The sequence below is a fragment of the Cotesia glomerata genome, linkage group LG4 (assembly GCF_020080835.1).
Source record: "Cotesia glomerata isolate CgM1 linkage group LG4, MPM_Cglom_v2.3, whole genome shotgun sequence".
NCBI lineage: Eukaryota > Metazoa > Arthropoda > Insecta > Hymenoptera > Braconidae > Cotesia > Cotesia glomerata.
Genome location: NC_058161.1, coordinates 19,989,820 through 20,008,511, shown reverse-complemented (window position 1 = coordinate 20,008,511; position 18,692 = coordinate 19,989,820). Strand labels below are relative to the sequence as shown.

Here is an 18,692-nt window from a genome sequence, read left to right as displayed (position 1 = left end):
AAAAAATGCATGTGGATACTCAAATGAAAGCTCTTGATGAATGTAACATCAAGATGAGCTTATATCTTAAAAATATATGATATATATATATATATATATATATATATATATATATATATATATATATATATATATATATATATATATATATATGTATATATGAAAAATATATAAAAAATGTATGTGGGTACTCAAACGAAAGCTCTTGATGAGTATAACATCAGGATGAGCTTATATCTTTAAAATGTCAATATTTAAGAAAATACAGTGCAATTTACCAAACGTCAACCAAATTTGCATTTTTATTTTTTTATAATTTATTTATTACAAAAATAATAAAATTGAAAAAAAAATTCATAAAGTACTTACTCACTTCTATCATCAAATAATTGGCGGGAAAAAAGTCACGTGACCCATTCGTGTTTCCGAAAGCGCCCGAACCGGAGGGAGTCGGTAAGTAGTCCGAGGTTATAAATAGCTGGCATAAGCTGGCAGCGAGTCTCTTACATCTAAAACGTTGGCACAGTGAATTCATTGGTGAATACTTTGTTAGCCTTGTCGGTGGGTCAAATAGTGTCTCGCTCATCAGTTAACTTAAAGTTTAAATTAAACAGGCATAAATTAAAGTGTTTAACATTATTAACAAAAAAAATAAATAATTTAATAATTCAAAAAAATTTACCAAGTGCTGACAGTAATAACGTGTATAATTATTACCAAAGTAACTTTTTAAATCAAACTCGACTCGTGTTACTTGCTAGAAAAGGCAACGATAAAATAACAAAAATGCCGGAAACTACACCATCACATCATGTCAATGGATATGCCAATGGACACGCTCCACCAGAGCTACAACAAGCTGGCTCTTTTCTATTCACATCCGAGTCTGTTGGCGAAGGACATCCTGGTGAGTTTTTATTGTTGTTTATTTCATCATCTTTTTATTACTCGCTAGTATTCTCCCCTAATTTTTGAGTACGCCATCATTACATCCTCGTGCCGCCATCGCGTCTAATCTCCTGCGCATGCTTTTCTTATTAAGTTAACTACTTTTTTTATTTTTATTCTAAATTCAGATTCTAATTTTAATTCTCTATTTTATTTACACTTTTTTTATTATTTTATTTTTGTTAATTAATTTAATTTTTTTATTTTATTAATTGCACGTGGTGAGAGTAAATTATTTTTTTTCCGGTCGCTAATCACCGCCATGTGCTCGCTTCTTCCGGTTTGGCTAGTAAAAAATTAAATTTTGAATTAATTTTATTAAATAAATTTGACTTTTTTTTTTTTTTGCAGATAAAATGTGCGATCAAATTAGTGACGCTATTCTTGATGCACATTTGAGACAAGATCCCGACGCTAAAGTAGCCTGTGGTAAGTTTTTTTTTTTTTTTTTAATAAGAATAATCCTTGGATCATTTATTTTTAATGAAAATTAATTTATCAGATATTTGATAGTTTTAATAATTTTTTCAAACAAATAAATTGGAGCGAAAAAAAATTGACATGTAAACATTAAAAAGAATAAAAAATGCTATTTTGCATTAAATAAAAGAATAAAAAATGCTCTGTTGTGAACCATAATAAATTAAAATTTTGCTTTATTAAATGATCAATTGGACTGTACTTTCTTAAATATTGACGATTTTAAAGATATAAGCTCATCTTGATGTTACACTCATCGAGAGCTTTCATTTGAGTACTCACATGCATTTTTGATATATTTTTCATATATACATATATGTATTATATATAAATATGTAAAATATATGAAAAATTAATGTGGGTATTCTAATGAAAGGTCTTGATGAGCGTAATGTCAAGATGAGCTTATATGTTTAAAAATGACAATAGTTCACGAAATATAAGGTAATTTCTTCATTACTGATATTTTTAAAGATATAAGCTCATCCCGATGTTACATTCATTAAGAGCTTTCATTTGAATACCCACATGCATTTTTTATATATTTTTCATATATACATTTATGTAATATATATAAATATATGAAATATATAAAAAATTGATGTGGGTACTCTAATGAAAGGTCTTGATGAATGTAAGGTCGGGGTGAGCTTATATCTTTAAAAATGTCAATAGTTTACGAGATACCAGGTCAGCTCTTAATTACTGACATTTTTAAAGATATAAGCTCATCCCGATGTTACATTCATTAAGAGCTTTTATTTGAGTAGCCACATGCATTTTTGATATATTTTTCATATATACATATGTGTATTATACATAAATATATGAAAAATTGATGTGGGTATTCTAATGAAAGATCTTGCTGAGCGTAATGTCAAGATGAGCTTATATCTTTAAAAATGACAATAGTTCACGAAATATAAGGTAATTTCTTAATTACAGACATTTTTAAAGATATAAGCTCATTTCGATGTTAGATTCATCAAGAGCTTTCATTTGAATACCCACATGCATTTTTTATATATTTTTCATGTATACATATATGAAATATATATGAATATATAAAATATATGAAAAATTGATGTGGGTATTCTAATAAAAAGTGTTGATGAGCGTAATGTCAAGATGAGCTTATATCTTTAAAAATGTCAATAGTTCACGATATACGAAGTCATTTCTTTATTACTGACATTTTTGAAGATATAAGCTCATCCCGATGTTACTTTCATTAAGAGCTTTCATTTGAGTACCAACATGCATTTTTGATATGTTTTTCATATATACATTATGTACATATATGTAATATATATAAATATATGAAATATAAAAAAAATTGATGTGGGTACTCAAATGAAAGGTCTTGATGAGTGTAATGTCGGAGTGATCTTATATCTTTAAAAATGTCAATAGTTCACAAGATAAAAGGTCATTTTTTAATTATGTATCAACTATCCTGGAAACAAAATTTTTCTTATTCTCTGAATAATATAGATTAAGTGTATAAATAAATATAATTATTTGTTTTGTAGAAACTGTGACCAAGACTGGTATGATACTTTTGTGCGGTGAAATAACATCTAAGGCTGTCGTTGACTACCAGAAAATTGTAAGAGACACCGTGAATCACATTGGCTATGACGATTCTTCAAAAGGTAAATAATTATTTTTTATATCAAATTTCATTATTTTAATTTATATTTATCAATCTTTAGAACGAAAAAGGCTCTTTGTTTTATTTTATTACAAATTACTTGATTTCAATTTTAAAAGGAATCCTTGTTGATATTAACTGTATATAATTTAAATATTATATTACTCCAAATTAGAAATTTTATCAAATTTACATAATTTTTTTTTTTTTTTTTTTTTTTCATAATATTTATTTATTACTAATGTTTTCTAATCAGACACTTGCTCAATTATTCAGTTAATTAATGTGATAAATTAATATTAAAAAAAATCAAAGATGCTTAAAATTTTTTTTTTTTTTTTATTAAAATTTCAAATTAATAAATTTTATTTATTTTTAAAAGAAAAATTTTAATTATTTATAAAATTAACATAGTATTATCTTATCATTTTTAAAACAAGGAAACAATATTTTCCATTAGCTATTAACAACTATTAATTTCAAGTTCTAATTTAAAAAAATTACTTCAATAATATTCAACAAAAAAAAAAAAAATATAACTTAATATGTTAATAAAATAATTTTTTTTTTTTTTCAATTTAAAATATTAAAAAAAAAATTTTTTTTTCAATTAATTTTTCGTACTAAAATAAATAAATAAATATTAATAAAAAAAAAATACTCTGTATAAATATCCCATAACTTTTTAGCATTAAAAAAAGTATTTATAGGTATTATGTCATTCAATGATGTTTTATAATAGTATTTGCTACTCTTGAGTGCCATGATGTTAATAAATAATCCTGAGAATGACATAAAAAAAATTTCCGTACTGGTTAAAATTAATATTAATAATCTAAGAAGAAGTAATAATAAATAAAATGAATATTAAAGAAGAAAAAAAAAAGAATTTTATAACGTAAGAATATAAATTGGGTGGTGGCAGGATTTGATTGGCGTACGTTGAACCTTTTGGTGGCGATCGAACAGCAATCACCAAATATCGCAGATGGGGTTCATGTGGACAGGGAAGAGAAGGACTTGGGTGCCGGTGATCAGGTACATAATCCATTCTCAGCCTGTGCCACAGAGCAAAAATATGTTTCACAGAAAAAAATATATATTATAAATAATAATGATAATTTCATATTGGAAAATTGATTGATGGGTGATAATTGGAATTGTGTGGATGTGATCAAGATAATTAAAATTATATTGAAGGAATTATAATTAAAATCGTCTCATGGATTATCAATGGACACATTTAACAGCATCATTTAATTGGGGCTCTCATTTACTGAAAAAAAAAAAATCATGCGCTGAAAACTAATATATAACCTGCTAAATAATAATTTTATTTTTTAGCATTGAATATTTAAAAAATAAATATGTTTTTTTTTATTAATAATTACACTGAGAAAACAGTTGGTAGATTTATTTAAAATAAAAATACAAATTAAATATTAAGGAGGTTCGAGCGAATTTAATGTAAAAAATAATTTCCAAAATAATTTGGAGCTTTGAAATTAAGTATAGGGGAACCTGGGGCACGAAGGCCCCCCTCAAAAATTAGGTAAAAATTATTTTTTTCAATTTCACTCAAGTTATGACCTCTATCTGAACAAAAACAGTTTCACTGTAAAAAAAAATCGCGCCAAGTCCACATTCATAGAACTATTAAGAAAAAAAAATTTGTTTTTTTCTTTACAAAAAGATATAAAATAAAAAAATTAAAAAATCCAAGTAACCGATTTTATTGTTTATGATTTTCGGAAATTAAAAAAAATTTTGTTGTAAATTTAAAAATTAAAAAAAAAATTTCAGAACGTATTTAGTGTACGCGGTTGCAAAATATTTTACTTTAAATGAAATTCGTAAAATCTATTTACTAGACTTTAAAAAAATTGAAATACACAATGTACGTTCCAAAAATTTTTTTAAAATTTTTAAATTTACAACAAAATTTTTTTTAATTTCCGAAAATCATAAACAATCATATCGGTTAGGGTAAATGTACCAGTAGTTGACCGATTAAGGATTTTTAGCATTTCAATTGATCGTAATTTAATTATTATAAGGTAAAAGACCCAATACCGGAACGACGAAGGGTACATGACTGGTTTTTATTACTTAGAAAATATTCAAATGGTTCATTAGTAATAATAATTCATCCAATCATATAGAATAAACATGTAGTTACACGAAAATAATTAAATTTATCAATTTTGTCGAATTTAATATTAAAAAAAACATGTTTTTTGAAAAAGTCTAAAAGACCCAGTATCGGAACACCTTAAATGCCTAATCCCAATACCGGAATACGGTTGACCCAATACCGGAACGATAAATAAAACTAATTTTTTTAATCTAAAGAGTTCGGTTTTCGTAAGCTGGATTAATTAAATAATTAATTAACAAATCATAATACTTTATGTGAATTTTTCTGAATTTATAAAACTTTTTTATAAAATGTTATCTTCGACTTAACTTTCGGCATCCTACTACTACCTATAAAAAATTAAGCAGTTAATTCAGAACTCAAATGACATTTATGCATAGTGAAACTAACAATAATTATTTAATATTAAAAAATCAAATAAATTTTTTCTAAAAATCCAAAAAAAAAATAAACGATTCGAGGTTATACTTGACGACACTTATGTAAAAAAGAAAATTTCAAAACAGAAATTTGTTTTTATTCTTCAAGTTAAAATTTACGAATATTTGAAACAATTTTTATAATAAAATTACTTTTTGTATTAAATGTTATTTCACAAAAACTTTTGTTGTTGTGCTTGATGTAAACAATCAACGTAGTACATATCGTAAATGTCAACAAATAATATCAATATGGCTGACTGTTCCGATACTGGGTATTAGCTCATTTCGGGTGTACCAATAGACGAACAGTAAATTTTAAATAACAATAGGGTCTATTTTGTATTATCAATTAATTGCATCGAATTCTTAGTATTTGTATTAATACATAAAAAAAAATTTTAGTGAAAAGTATTTCCATTAGGTTTCTATGAGCTTTTAAGATCATCGAGTGATTTCTTAGCAAAACCATTAAGAGACCTTGATAAGTCAGAAATCTAAGACTATTGACATCATTAACTTTTTTTTTTCAATATTTCCAATATAATTTAAAGTTTCATTCATATTTTATTATGTAAAAAAAAGATTGAGGTTTCTAATAAAGAAAAGTTTGTTTAATTTGATTGAGTACGAGATAAAATATAAAATAAAAAAAAAAAATCGTTCCGGTATTGGGTCTTTTACCTTACGCTAAAAAAAAAAATTTAAGTTTATTTAAACTTTAAATATTCAAGTTTTTGATATGAGATGTTATTTAATCGAATTATTCATAAAATTACATATAAATTCACATTTAAATGCAGGTAAGATAAAAACACCAGTAGTTGACCGGCTTGATCCAGTAAATTGACCGGAGTGTTCCAGTAGTTGACCGATTATCAAACATTGGTTATTTTGTAAATTTTAATTAGTTTTTTATCTTTAATGTATAATGTTTTTATGCTTATTTATTTAAATTAGATTTATATTGTTAGTAAACAAAATTCGTTTAGTTTAGAACAAAACTAATAATAATAAAAAAGTAACAGATTATAGTAAATTAAACTTCGATTCAATAATGACAAAAGCATAGTATATTACACACCTAGGGAAGTAAAGTAAGAAATGTCTTAGATCACATGTAATTGTTGGCCGAGGCGAAGCCGAGGTCAACAAACATGTGATCTGAGGCTTTCTTATTTACTTCCCGTGGAGTGTATACTATTTTTACTGCTCGACGAAGGCAGGAAGCGGCACTTTCGTTTAGCGCAGCGGGCCGAAAGTTGACGCTTTCTGCCCGTCGAGCAAAATAGTATATTACACCCCTTGGGAAGGAAAATAAGAAAAGCCTCAGATCACATGTAATTGTTGGCCGAGGCGAAGCCGAGGTCAACAAACATGTGATCTGAGGTTTTCTTTTTTACTTCCCAAGGGCTGTATAATATTTTTTTGTCCGAGGAAGGAGGAAAGCGGCAACTTTGTTTAGCGCAGTGAGACCAAAGTTGCCACTTTTCGCCCAGAGGGCAAAAAAAATATTTTTCTGCCCTCCGGCCGGAAAGTGGCAACTTTCTGGCCGCTGCGCTAAACAAAGTTGCCACATTCCGGCTACGTCGAGCAGAAAAATAGTATACACACCTTGGCCAGTAAATAAGAAAGCCTCAGATCACATGTTTGTCAACCTCGGCTTCGCCTCGGCCAACAATTACATGTGATCTGAGATTTTTCTTATTTTACTGGCCTAGGTATGTAATATACTATTTTTCATATAACCTGCATTGAAAATGTGAGTTTCAATGCCTCTTGAGCCAACCAAAACTAGACAATTTCAGACCAATGCGACTGTGCCGGGCAGGTATCAATTATTTCTTCCCGGCGGACAGAAAATGACGATTTTCTGTCCGCGAGGTGAAGTTGCAGCTTTATTTTCAATCCTATCAATTGTTTGTTTATTTTATACCTTTATAATGGTCATTCTAACCGTTATCTGTATTGACATATCATAATTCTGTTATTAAGCATAAATAAGAATGATAAAAGAAAACTTGTCAATTTACGAATAATGTTTGGTAAAAAATAAACTATTACTTTCTACTTTATTATAAGTTTCATAATAAAATGGTATTTTCGCTGTTCGTCTGAAACTATCTAGTTCTGGTTGGCTCCAGACATTGAAACTAGCATTTTTAATGCAACTTATATGAAAAATATATGAGCGAAGCTCGGGCAGGCAACTTCACTCTGGTCTGAAATCGTTTTGTTTCATCCCTAGTCACACAATATACTATTTTTGAGACACACGTATGCAATTATTAAAAATAATAACTATTATTTAAAATAAACTATTAATTACTATAAATGTATGCCTATATATTTCTAATATCAACAAAAAAATTCATATTTAAACTTGTTACACTGATAGAAGGATTTGTTTATATTTAATGATGTTTGTTAATATCATAGGGTTTAATAAATATTTATTAACAGTTTATAAATTATTTATTAAATACGATTTATTAACTGTTAATAAATATTCATTAATGTTTAATGAATATTTGTTAACTTTTAACAAATATTTATTTAAAATCAAAAGCAAAAATAGCAATTTTCTTTTGACACTTTTTATAACCCTACAGCTGGAATACATGATAATAATTCAATTCACTAAATAAATTAACCTTTCTATTATTTTAAAATATAAAAGATATGTTACGGTAAACGTTATTATAAAATAATATAATTAATGTAAATAATTTGTAAAGATGATTTTTGTTTATAAGCAATCTTCATAACATATGACATTGCAAGCGAAACACAAATTCACTCAACAAAATATTTATTAACTGTTAATAAATATTGGTTAAATATAAATAAATACTTATTAACTATTAATAAATGTACTCTTTTCTTCTAAATAAATTAAATTATTAATAGCTAATAAATCCTTCTATCAGTGTACAAATTTAAACTTGACTCAACAATCATCTTATTTGAAACGGATTAAACAATAAGCATAAATACTTCTTTATTACTAATAATGTAATAATTATAAATTATTTTAAATAACAACGTTTTTGCTTCATGTTGATTTTTTTTCTGTGAGTTCTCGGCGATACTCAAAATTCGTAAGAATCGTGGTTTTCCCTCGACGACGTTTTCTGGGAAGAAAATCTCTAGATTTTGATGGTAATAGCTTTAATAAAAAAAAATTTTTTCTATATGATTTTTTGGGGAGGGGGCCGTCGTGCCCCAGAAAAAAAAAAAATTTTTTTTTTTTTTTCGATTTTTTGCAAAATTTCGACTGTTTCGTTCGAAATAGATGGAAAATAAATGAATTTGATGGTTAAAAGCCACAAAAAGGAAAAATCGGCTTAAGAGGGCCGTCGTGCCCCAGGCTCCCCTACGTATAAATAAATACGTAATTTATCTAATCCCAAAATTTAAAAAAGATTCACCGTTTTAGTTACTTAGATATTAAATTTTAAAAATCACATATTTTATCTCCTTATACACGGGCTGTTATGGCGGACAAACGTTTTGTCGAGACTTTAATTATTTTTTTCAATATTAACCTCCCAACTTTAACGGATAAAAAACTATACACAAGAAACTTGGATTATTGCAAAATATAAAAACAATTTAATAATAATACATTACCGATATAATTTTTGAAATATTTAAAGTTCAATTTTATGTTTGTAACTGGTTTATCGTCAGCCATTTATTCGAATAAAGATTTGACAACATCGCGTCAACAGCTGAGAAAAAACAAAAGGATAGACATATAGTTACAGAGAGAGAAATGTTTAATTCACACACTCATCCACGTCTCAGGTTATGGGTATAATCAAGCTTGTTATTGCCAAATCTGTTTATTTATTCCGGCAAGTAATAAATACCAAAGTCATTTTATTACTTTGCTTTATTAAATAAGTAAAAATCATCAATTATTAAATTGTTTAAATTATTTTAGATTAAAATAAAGAATTTTTACGAATATTGGGAAGACTAAAATTTAAAAAAAATTTTAACATTATTTTGACTCATTAGTTACGCTCGAACTTCCTTAAGGAATATGGATCAAATCTACTTTGTATTGGTTTATTTCATTTGATTAGCCTGTTTATTTAATTAAAATACGATTTTTTAATAGTTGGGTAATTCTCTGTAAGGACGTCTTAAATCTGTACAAAATTGTCCGACCAAATTATTTTTGATTTTATTAGAAAAAAATTAACAAGGGCTACAAAACTATCAGCTTAAACATAATAAATAAAAAGCCGATTTAATTTTTGCTTTTTTGATATTTGAGTGTCTTTTGCCATATAACATCACAGGGGACTGTTTGCCAGGGGACTGTTTTTTTTTTATCAAATTGAGAAAAATCAAGCAAACTATTTCAATGCATTCAACTTTTCAAGTTCTCAATTAATGTTTACATTAATTAGAATAATATTAAGTCTTCTCGATCGAATTTTATAAATAAATTATAAATAAAAATAGTTGCCAGGGGACTGAGTTTTGAAGTGGCCCAGACACATATTTCCAGCACAAACGGTGCTTTGACACTAAATAAAATGCCGATAAAGCGCTAACAGCCCTATGGTTATTAACTCAAGGCTAGTTAGATCCTTATAAACTTTACAAAAGGTAAAATAACACGGTGGATTTTTTTTTTTGGCTTTGAACTTCTGGCAGGGGACTGTTCTTAAAATGCCTGGGACAAACTTTGGTTTAATGAATTTAATGAAAAAAATTAATTTTCGGTACTTTTTATTGAAGAAGATTGTTAGTTAACTAATTAAGTTTATAAACATTATGGACCAAATTATATATTACGGACGAATAACTTAAAATTTAATCTTAAAGTTTTAATTTTGGGAATGGGACAGCCCAGGGGACTGTTATTTCGATGGTTTACCAATTTATAGCAAAAAAACCAAAATTTATTTCATTTTAGTTTTCAATGCTCCAAATAGAAATGTTGTTTTACTTTCGTAATAAATTTTTTTTAGTAACTAAATAACAATTTTTCTAATAAAAAAATACCTGGGACAGCGAAAAACATCCTTACAGAGAATCACCCATATAACTATTTAATTAAAATAAATAAACTGAATAAACCATATCTTTGTCGCAAATAAATTTATTTGTGCAAAATATTGGGTGGTATTTAAATAACATTTATTTATAATAAAATTATTAATTTGAATTAACTATTCTCTCAGTGTAACAGTTGGGTTGATATTTAAATTATTCAACAGGTTTTGACTATAAAACTTGCAACGTCTTGTTGGCAATAGATGCACAATCGCCGGATATCGCTGCGGGAGTACACATTAATCGTAACGACGAAGAAGTTGGTGCAGGCGATCAGGTCAATTATTAATTAATTAGTAGTTTTTGAGTTATTCTCTCTCTTTTTTCTGTGTAGATACTTTCGTCGATTTGTTATTTTTATTTAATAAATTTATTTATTCAATAAATTTATTTATTTAATAAATTTGTTTATTTAATAAATTTATTTATGTAATAAATTTATTTATGTAATAAATTTATTTATTTAATAAATTTATTATTTAATCGCACTTATGGTTTATATTTTATGGTTTCTTGCAACACTATTTATTAAAAAGGTATTATTTATTTATTAAGTTTGGAATTTTTAATTATTAATTAATTATTTTTTTCTTAACATGGTGGTTCACAAAAAAGGGATTGCATGATCTGGTTTATTTTATTTTGCTCTGTAAAAAAGGCACATTTAAGCACGTTTTTTTTTTTTTGCTTATAAATTTTTATTATATATTATTTTTATTTTTATTTTTTTTTTTTTTTTTAATTTTGAATTTATATTTTAATAATAATAAATTGGGTTTTTTTTTTTTTTTTTTAATACAGGGACTGATGTTTGGCTATGCAACCGATGAGACTGAAGAGTGTATGCCACTTACTGTAGTTTTGGCCCACAGATTGAATCAAAAAATTGCTGAATTAAGACGAAGTGGAGAGCTTTGGTGGGCTCGCCCTGATTCTAAAACACAAGTAAGTTTAATTTAAAAATAGAAAAAAATTAAGTTTTAAAGTTTTAATACAAAATTTTGACAAATATTTAAAAACAAAATACTCAATTTTCCATTAAAAAAACAATAATATTAATCTATATTATTAAGAGAATAGACAGAATTAAGAAATGACCTTGTATCTTATGAACTATTAACATTTTTAAAGATATAAGCTCATCTTTACATTATACTTATCGAGACCTTTCATTTGAGTACCCACATCAATTTTTCATATATTTTATATATTTATATATATTATATATACGTGTGTATGAGAAATATAAAAAATGCATGTGGGTACTCAAATGAAAGCTCTTAACAAATGTAATATCTAGATGAGCTTATATCTTGAAAAATATCAATAATTAAGAAATGACCTTGTATCTTGTAAACTATTGACTTTTTCAAAGATATAAGCTCATCCTGACATTACACTCATCGAGACCTTTCATTTAAGTACCCACATCAATTTTTGATATATTTCATATATTAATATATATCACATATATGTATATATGTTTATATGAGAAATATATCAAAAATGCATGTGGGTACTCAAATGAAAGCTCCTGATAAAGGTAACATCGAGATGAGTTTATATTTAAAAAAATATCAATCATTAAGAAATTACATTATATCTTGTTAATAAATGATATTTTTAAAAATATGAGCTCATCCTTACATTACACTCATCGATACCTTTCATTTGAGTACCCACATCAATTTTTCATATATTTATATATATCATATATATTATAACCCAAAATTTTCAAGGGGGGTATACGGGAACTTAACTAAACTTAATTCTAAAAATAAAATCTGGATTATACTTCGTTATCTTTCCGATTCTTGGTCTCTAGTCTCGATAAAATAGGGCGCCAGGTAATTTTTAATCACTAGAATTACCAAACTAGTGAACACGGAACGTAAAGAATTTTTATTCGCTAGGAATTCTCAAACTAGCTAAACTTAAACGCAAACTCAAACAATATCAGAACTCAAACTTAAACTTAAACGTAATTAGATAATTTTTATTCGCTAGAAATTATCAAACTAGCTAAAACGTAAACTAAATCGAAAATACAGAAAACTTAACAAAATAAAGACCAAAAATCAGAAGGACAACGGAATACCTCGGGGTCGCTCAGTGTGCTGGTTTGTGGAGAGAGGGGGTGGTTCGGTTAGAGAGGATCCATAATTGTAATAATTTTATACGCAACACTAAAAATTTATCATTAAAACAAAATCGGTATTTATTCAGTAAACCGTAAACTTAATTAACAAACTTAATCTCAAATCCATATAAAATTACTAGAACGATATAGCTAACAATATCAACGCTATAGCCAAGTTACAGTACCTTATTCTTATAAAATAAAACAAATAAATAAATAAATCTTAATGACTCGAATAACAATCTCAATTAAATCTATCAACAAAACTCTAAATTCTTTATAATACAAAAGTTTACTATAAACGAGACTATCCGATATCTCAAGACCAAAAACTAAATTATTAACGCTCAAATTACAATAAATAAACTAAAATCATATCTGATATAAACAATGCCGATGCTGAGTAACTTTTTATACCAACTTAAATAAACCTCATAACTATATTCATTTCTGTAACGTAAACTAAAATGCAAGAGACTAAACTCTTAACCTGTAGCTGCAATAATACGCACATCCGATCACTTGAAGTGATCAGAGGCGACTCTCCAACTCGACTGTCCTCTACGAGGTCTAAGACTCAACTCTCCTTAACAAAATCTAAAATCCAACTAACTTTAACAAAATCGAAAACTCAAGTATTCTTAAACATGACTCACTCCCAACTAAAATTTCTATATTCAATTAATCCCCATAAACATTTTAATCTCTAAATCAAACAATTGAGGCTCGGAGTACGGATATTCCTTTAGTGGATGCTCTCCGGGAACTGACTACTGCTGGGATCGAAACCAAAAACGTAACTCAAAACGTAACTTAAACTCAAAATTAAAATATCAAAAACGTAACTTAAACGTAACAAAAACTTAACGAAAAACGTAAACGTAAACGTAACTCAAACTGATCCCATATGCTTTCGTCATGTTCCTCTACATCAGAGCGCTGGCATCTCAAACAGACCTAGGCATTCCACCTGGAAGTCTCAAAGGGTTAGACTGGCGTCTAGCATCAAACGAAACCGGGTGACTTATAGTCCCGCTCCACGGTAACGCTGATTTACCCACATACTCTGCAGCCTCAAAACTCAAAACTTAAAATTCGAAACTCAAAACTCAAAATTCAAAACCCACAAACTCAAAATAACTCAATAAAACCCATAAATAACTCGACCTCTATATTTTTCAAAAACTTGACTCTAAAACTGACTCTAATTTCAAAAATCCCAAAAGCTTGACTGTAACTGTAACTCTCTAAATTCACACTAAAACTGTAGCTCCTCGTTACTCGGCATCTACACTCGGACTCTACTCACTAAAGACTCGCTAAGAACTCGGACTCTCCTCACTGAAGGTTCGCTAAAGACTCACTTTTAATCCTCTGAATTATTTTCTATAAAATTTTGGCCTTGGAATATCGACTTAAAATCACAAAAAATCCGTTGACGCTAGTGACGTTCATTTTAAATAGACCCTGGTCGAAAAAATAACGTCACAATATGTATATATGAAAAATATATCAAAAATGTATGTGGGTACTCAAATGAAAGCTCTTGATGAGTGTTTCATCGGGATGAGCTTACATCTTTAAAAATGTCAATAGTTAAGAAATTATAGTGTAATAAAATTCATTATTCACTAAAGCAGAATTTTCTTCATTTATAATTCACAAGTCACAGCAGTCACGTAGTGACTGCAAGATTGCTAATTTATTATTAATAAATAATAATTTTAACTTTGTTTAAAAAAAATTTTTTTAATTAGTATTTAACAACTATGATGTTTGTTTATTTGCTACTATTGAATGCCATGATAGTAAAAATAATCTGAGTCCTCTAGACAAAATTTTCATTTATAATTTATAAGAATAAGAATTTATTACTAATGTGATTTTTAAATTATTTTTTTCAGGTGACCTGCGAGTACATAATGGAAGATGGTGCATGTGTGCCAATTCGGGTTCACACAATCGTTGTATCAGTTCAACACAGCGAAAAAATAACACTTGATGAATTACGTAGAATCGTTATGAGCGACGTTATCAAGAAAGTAATCCCCTCTAAATACCTTGATGAGAAAACTGTTTTCCATGTAAATCCTTGCGGTAATTTCATCATTGGTGGACCACAGGTATATCATTAAGACCAATTAATTAATTAAATAATTAGTAGTTACAATTTTTATTAAATTAATTAACAGTAAAAAATTAAAAATGTTATTTTATAATCAATTTTTTTTTTTGTCAAAAATATTTTTATAAAAAAAAATTGTTAAAAATTAACAATTGATTTATATTGCATATAAAATTTTTTTTTTTTTTTTTACTAATTATTGTCATTCAATGATGTTTTATATTAGTATTTGCTACTCTTGAGTGCCATGATGTGAAAAAATAATCCTGAGAATGACAATTTGTAAAGAAATTTTAATTAAAATTTGTAAAAAAAATTAAATTTTAATAAAATTTTTTTATCATTTTCAGAGTGATGCTGGTCTCACTGGCAGAAAAATAATAGTCGACACTTACGGAGGGTGGGGTGCTCACGGCGGTGGTGCTTTTTCAGGAAAAGACTTTACCAAAGTCGACAGATCAGCAGCATACGCTGCAAGATGGGTTGCTAAGTCACTTGTTAAAGCTGGACTCTGCAGGCGTTGCCTTGTACAAGTATCTTACGCGATTGGTGTCGCAGAACCTCTTTCTATTACTGTTTTTGACTATGGAACCTCTAAATTGGGGCAAAATGAACTCTTGGGAATTATTAATAAAAACTTTGATCTTCGACCTGGTAAAATAGTAAAGTAAGTATAGAAGAAAAAAAAATTTCTAGATACATAATTAAGAAATGACCTTGTCTCTTGTGAATTATTGACATTTTTAAAGATATAAGCTCACCTCGATATTACACTCATTGAGACCTTTCATTTAAGTACCCACATCAATTTTTCATATATTTGTATATATTATATATATATATGTATATATGAAAAATATATCAAAAATGTATGTGGGTACTCATATGAAAGCTCTTGATGAGTGTAACATTGGGATGAGCTTATATCTTTAAAAATGTCAATAATTAAGAAATAACCTTGTATCTTGTGAACTATTAACATTTTTGAAGATATAAGCTCACCCCGATGTTACACTTGTCGAGAGCTTTCATTTGAGTACCCACATCAATTTTTCATATATTTTATATATTTATATGTATTATATATATGTATATATGAAAAATATATCAAAATTGCAAGTGGGTATTTAAATGAAAGCTCTTGATGAGTGTAACATCGAAATGAGCTTATATCTTTAAAAATGTCAATAATGAAGAACTGACATTGCTATCTTGTGAATTATTGACATTTTCAAAGATATAAGCTCATCCTGACAATACATTCATCGAGAGCTTTTATTTGAGTACCCACATCAATTTTTCATATCTTTCATATATTTATATATATTAATATATCAAAAATGTATGTGGGTACTCAAATGAAAGGTCTTGATGAGTGTAACATCGGGATGAGCTTTTGTCTTTAAAAATGTCAATAATTAAGAAATTACCTTATATCTTGAGAACTATTGACATTTTCAAATTATAAGGTCACCCCGATGTTACACTCATCGAGACCTTTCATTTGAGTACCCACGTCAATTTTTCATATATTTTATATATTTATATATATTGTATACATGTATATATAAAAAATATATTAAAAATGCATGTGGGTACTCAAATGAAAGGTCTCAATGAGTGTAATGTCAGGATGAGCTTATATCTTTAAAAATGTCAATATTTAAGAAAGTTCAGCGCAATTTAACAAAAGTCATTATTTAATAAAGCAAAATTTTATTTATGTATAATTCACAAATCACGGTAGTCACATAGTGACTGCAAGGTTGCTAGTAATTTAATTATTTTACTAATTAATTATTTTTTTTTTTTTTTCAGAGAATTGAACTTACGTCATCCAATTTATCAACAGACTAGTACGTACGGTCATTTCGGTCGTGATGGTTTCTCTTGGGAGCAACCCAAAACATTAATTATTGATTGATGAGAGACATAATATTAACTAAAATAAAATAAACAAAATAAAATTAATTAAATAAGGGAGAAAAAGATTTAAGAGTAAAGTTAATTAATTAATGTAAAAAATATTTACTATACTTGACTTAAAAGAAAAAAAAAAAACAATTAATTTTATAGTAAATATTCTTTAAATTACTTTTACCAAGAATTGAAATTATTATTTTTTCATAAAGTTAGTTTTAAAATAAAAATATTCATCCGGTGAATGACAAAAAAAAATAATTTTTTATATATTAATTTTATTTTTTTGCATTAGAGTTAATTTGGAAAAAAAAAATAATGAATTGTATAAATAGAAAGAAAAATTTCTCCAAACTTTTTAAATCCATGTTTTTATTTAATAAATGAAGTGTATGTCTATGTAAATATAAAGAATAAATTTAAACTATATCATTACTGTCAATTTCATCTCATCTAACTGAATAATATTTGAGCGATAGTGAATAAAAATGAAAAAAAATTAAATAATTGTAGACAAAGGCTTGAGATGAAAAAATAAATGTGAATGTGTGAGATTTGTTTTTTTTTTATTTGTATACCGAAAAAAAAAAATTATTAAGTTATGAAAAATTCATATTATTTTATTAAAATTATTATGAAATAAGAATTATAATATCCACCCCCATAATTTTCCTGAAAAACAATCACCCCCAGAATGATCGCTTCATTTTTTATTACAAAAAAAAAAATACTAGGTGACTTTTGTTAAATTGCACTGTATTTTTTTAACTATTGACATTTTTAAAGATATAAGCTCATCCTGATGTTACACTCATCAATAGCTTTCATTTGAGTACCCACATGCATTTTTGATATATTTTTCATATATACATATATATGAATATATAAAATATATGAAAAATTGATGTGGGTACTCAAATGAAAGGTCTTGATGAGTGTAACATCAGGATGAGCTTATATCTTTAAAAATGTCAATAGTTTACAAGATAAAAGGTCATTTCTTAATTATGTATCTAGAGATAGAAAATTTTCGAATGCAGCCTATATACTTATCATAAATAAATATGGATTCTTATAATTTTTATTTTATAATAATTTTAATGAAAAAATACGAATTGTTTATAACTTAAAAATTTTCTTCCGTAATTATAAAAATATATAGATTTTTTTTAATATTTAAATTGAATATTAAAAGCCCAAATTCAATTAAAAAATTGTTTTTTTAATAAAAATTAACTGCACAATACAGAGGCTTAAAAAAATAAATAAATGCAAAAGAATAAAATATTTTTAAATATAAAAAATTAATCCTCGAAATTATTTATTATTAAATTATTGTTAAAAAATTTTTTTAAGACATACTCTAGTGATTATGTGCATAACGAAATAAATAATAGATAATATACTTAACATGGTACATCCATCAATTTGTCAATTTATAAATCATCCTTAAATGTTTTACTTAATATTTACTATATAAATATATATATGTGTATGTGTGTGTGGGAGAGAGAGATCGATTGAATGAACTAAATAGTTTAAAGAAAAATTTATATATAATTAAAATTAAAAAATAAATAATTGCTATGAGTAAAACTAATTGGGATGATTAATTAAAAATTAATTAGAATTATTAATTAAATGTAGTATCAATTATAATTATATTGTAATTAAATAAAATATGTATAATAATTGAAAATAATTTTTTGGATTAAAAATTATTTTTTATTTTTTTTTAATTTAAAAAAAAAATTAACTTTTTATTTTCTTAA

The 18,692-nt window shown here is 26.5% G+C and overlaps 1 protein-coding gene across 2 annotated transcripts; it reads left to right on the top strand.

Annotated features, from left to right (window-relative positions):
- Nucleotides 1-489: 489 nt before the first annotated feature.
- Nucleotides 490-16,946, top strand: LOC123263836 (S-adenosylmethionine synthase). 2 transcript variants are annotated; one of them, XM_044726867.1, is made up of 8 exons: nucleotides 490-907; nucleotides 1,300-1,377; nucleotides 2,961-3,083; nucleotides 10,900-11,012; nucleotides 11,537-11,680; nucleotides 14,780-14,998; nucleotides 15,351-15,667; nucleotides 16,819-16,946. In XM_044726867.1, exons 1-8 carry the CDS (start codon nucleotides 787-789, stop codon nucleotides 16,922-16,924), a joined length of 1,221 nt encoding a protein of 406 aa, XP_044582802.1. In that variant the 5' UTR covers nucleotides 490-786; the 3' UTR covers nucleotides 16,925-16,946. The 2 variants fall into 2 exon arrangements, with proteins under 2 accessions (XP_044582802.1, XP_044582801.1); XM_044726866.1 differs by lacking the exon at nucleotides 10,900-11,012 and adding an exon at nucleotides 4,008-4,120.
- Nucleotides 16,947-18,692: the final 1,746 nt, after the last annotated feature.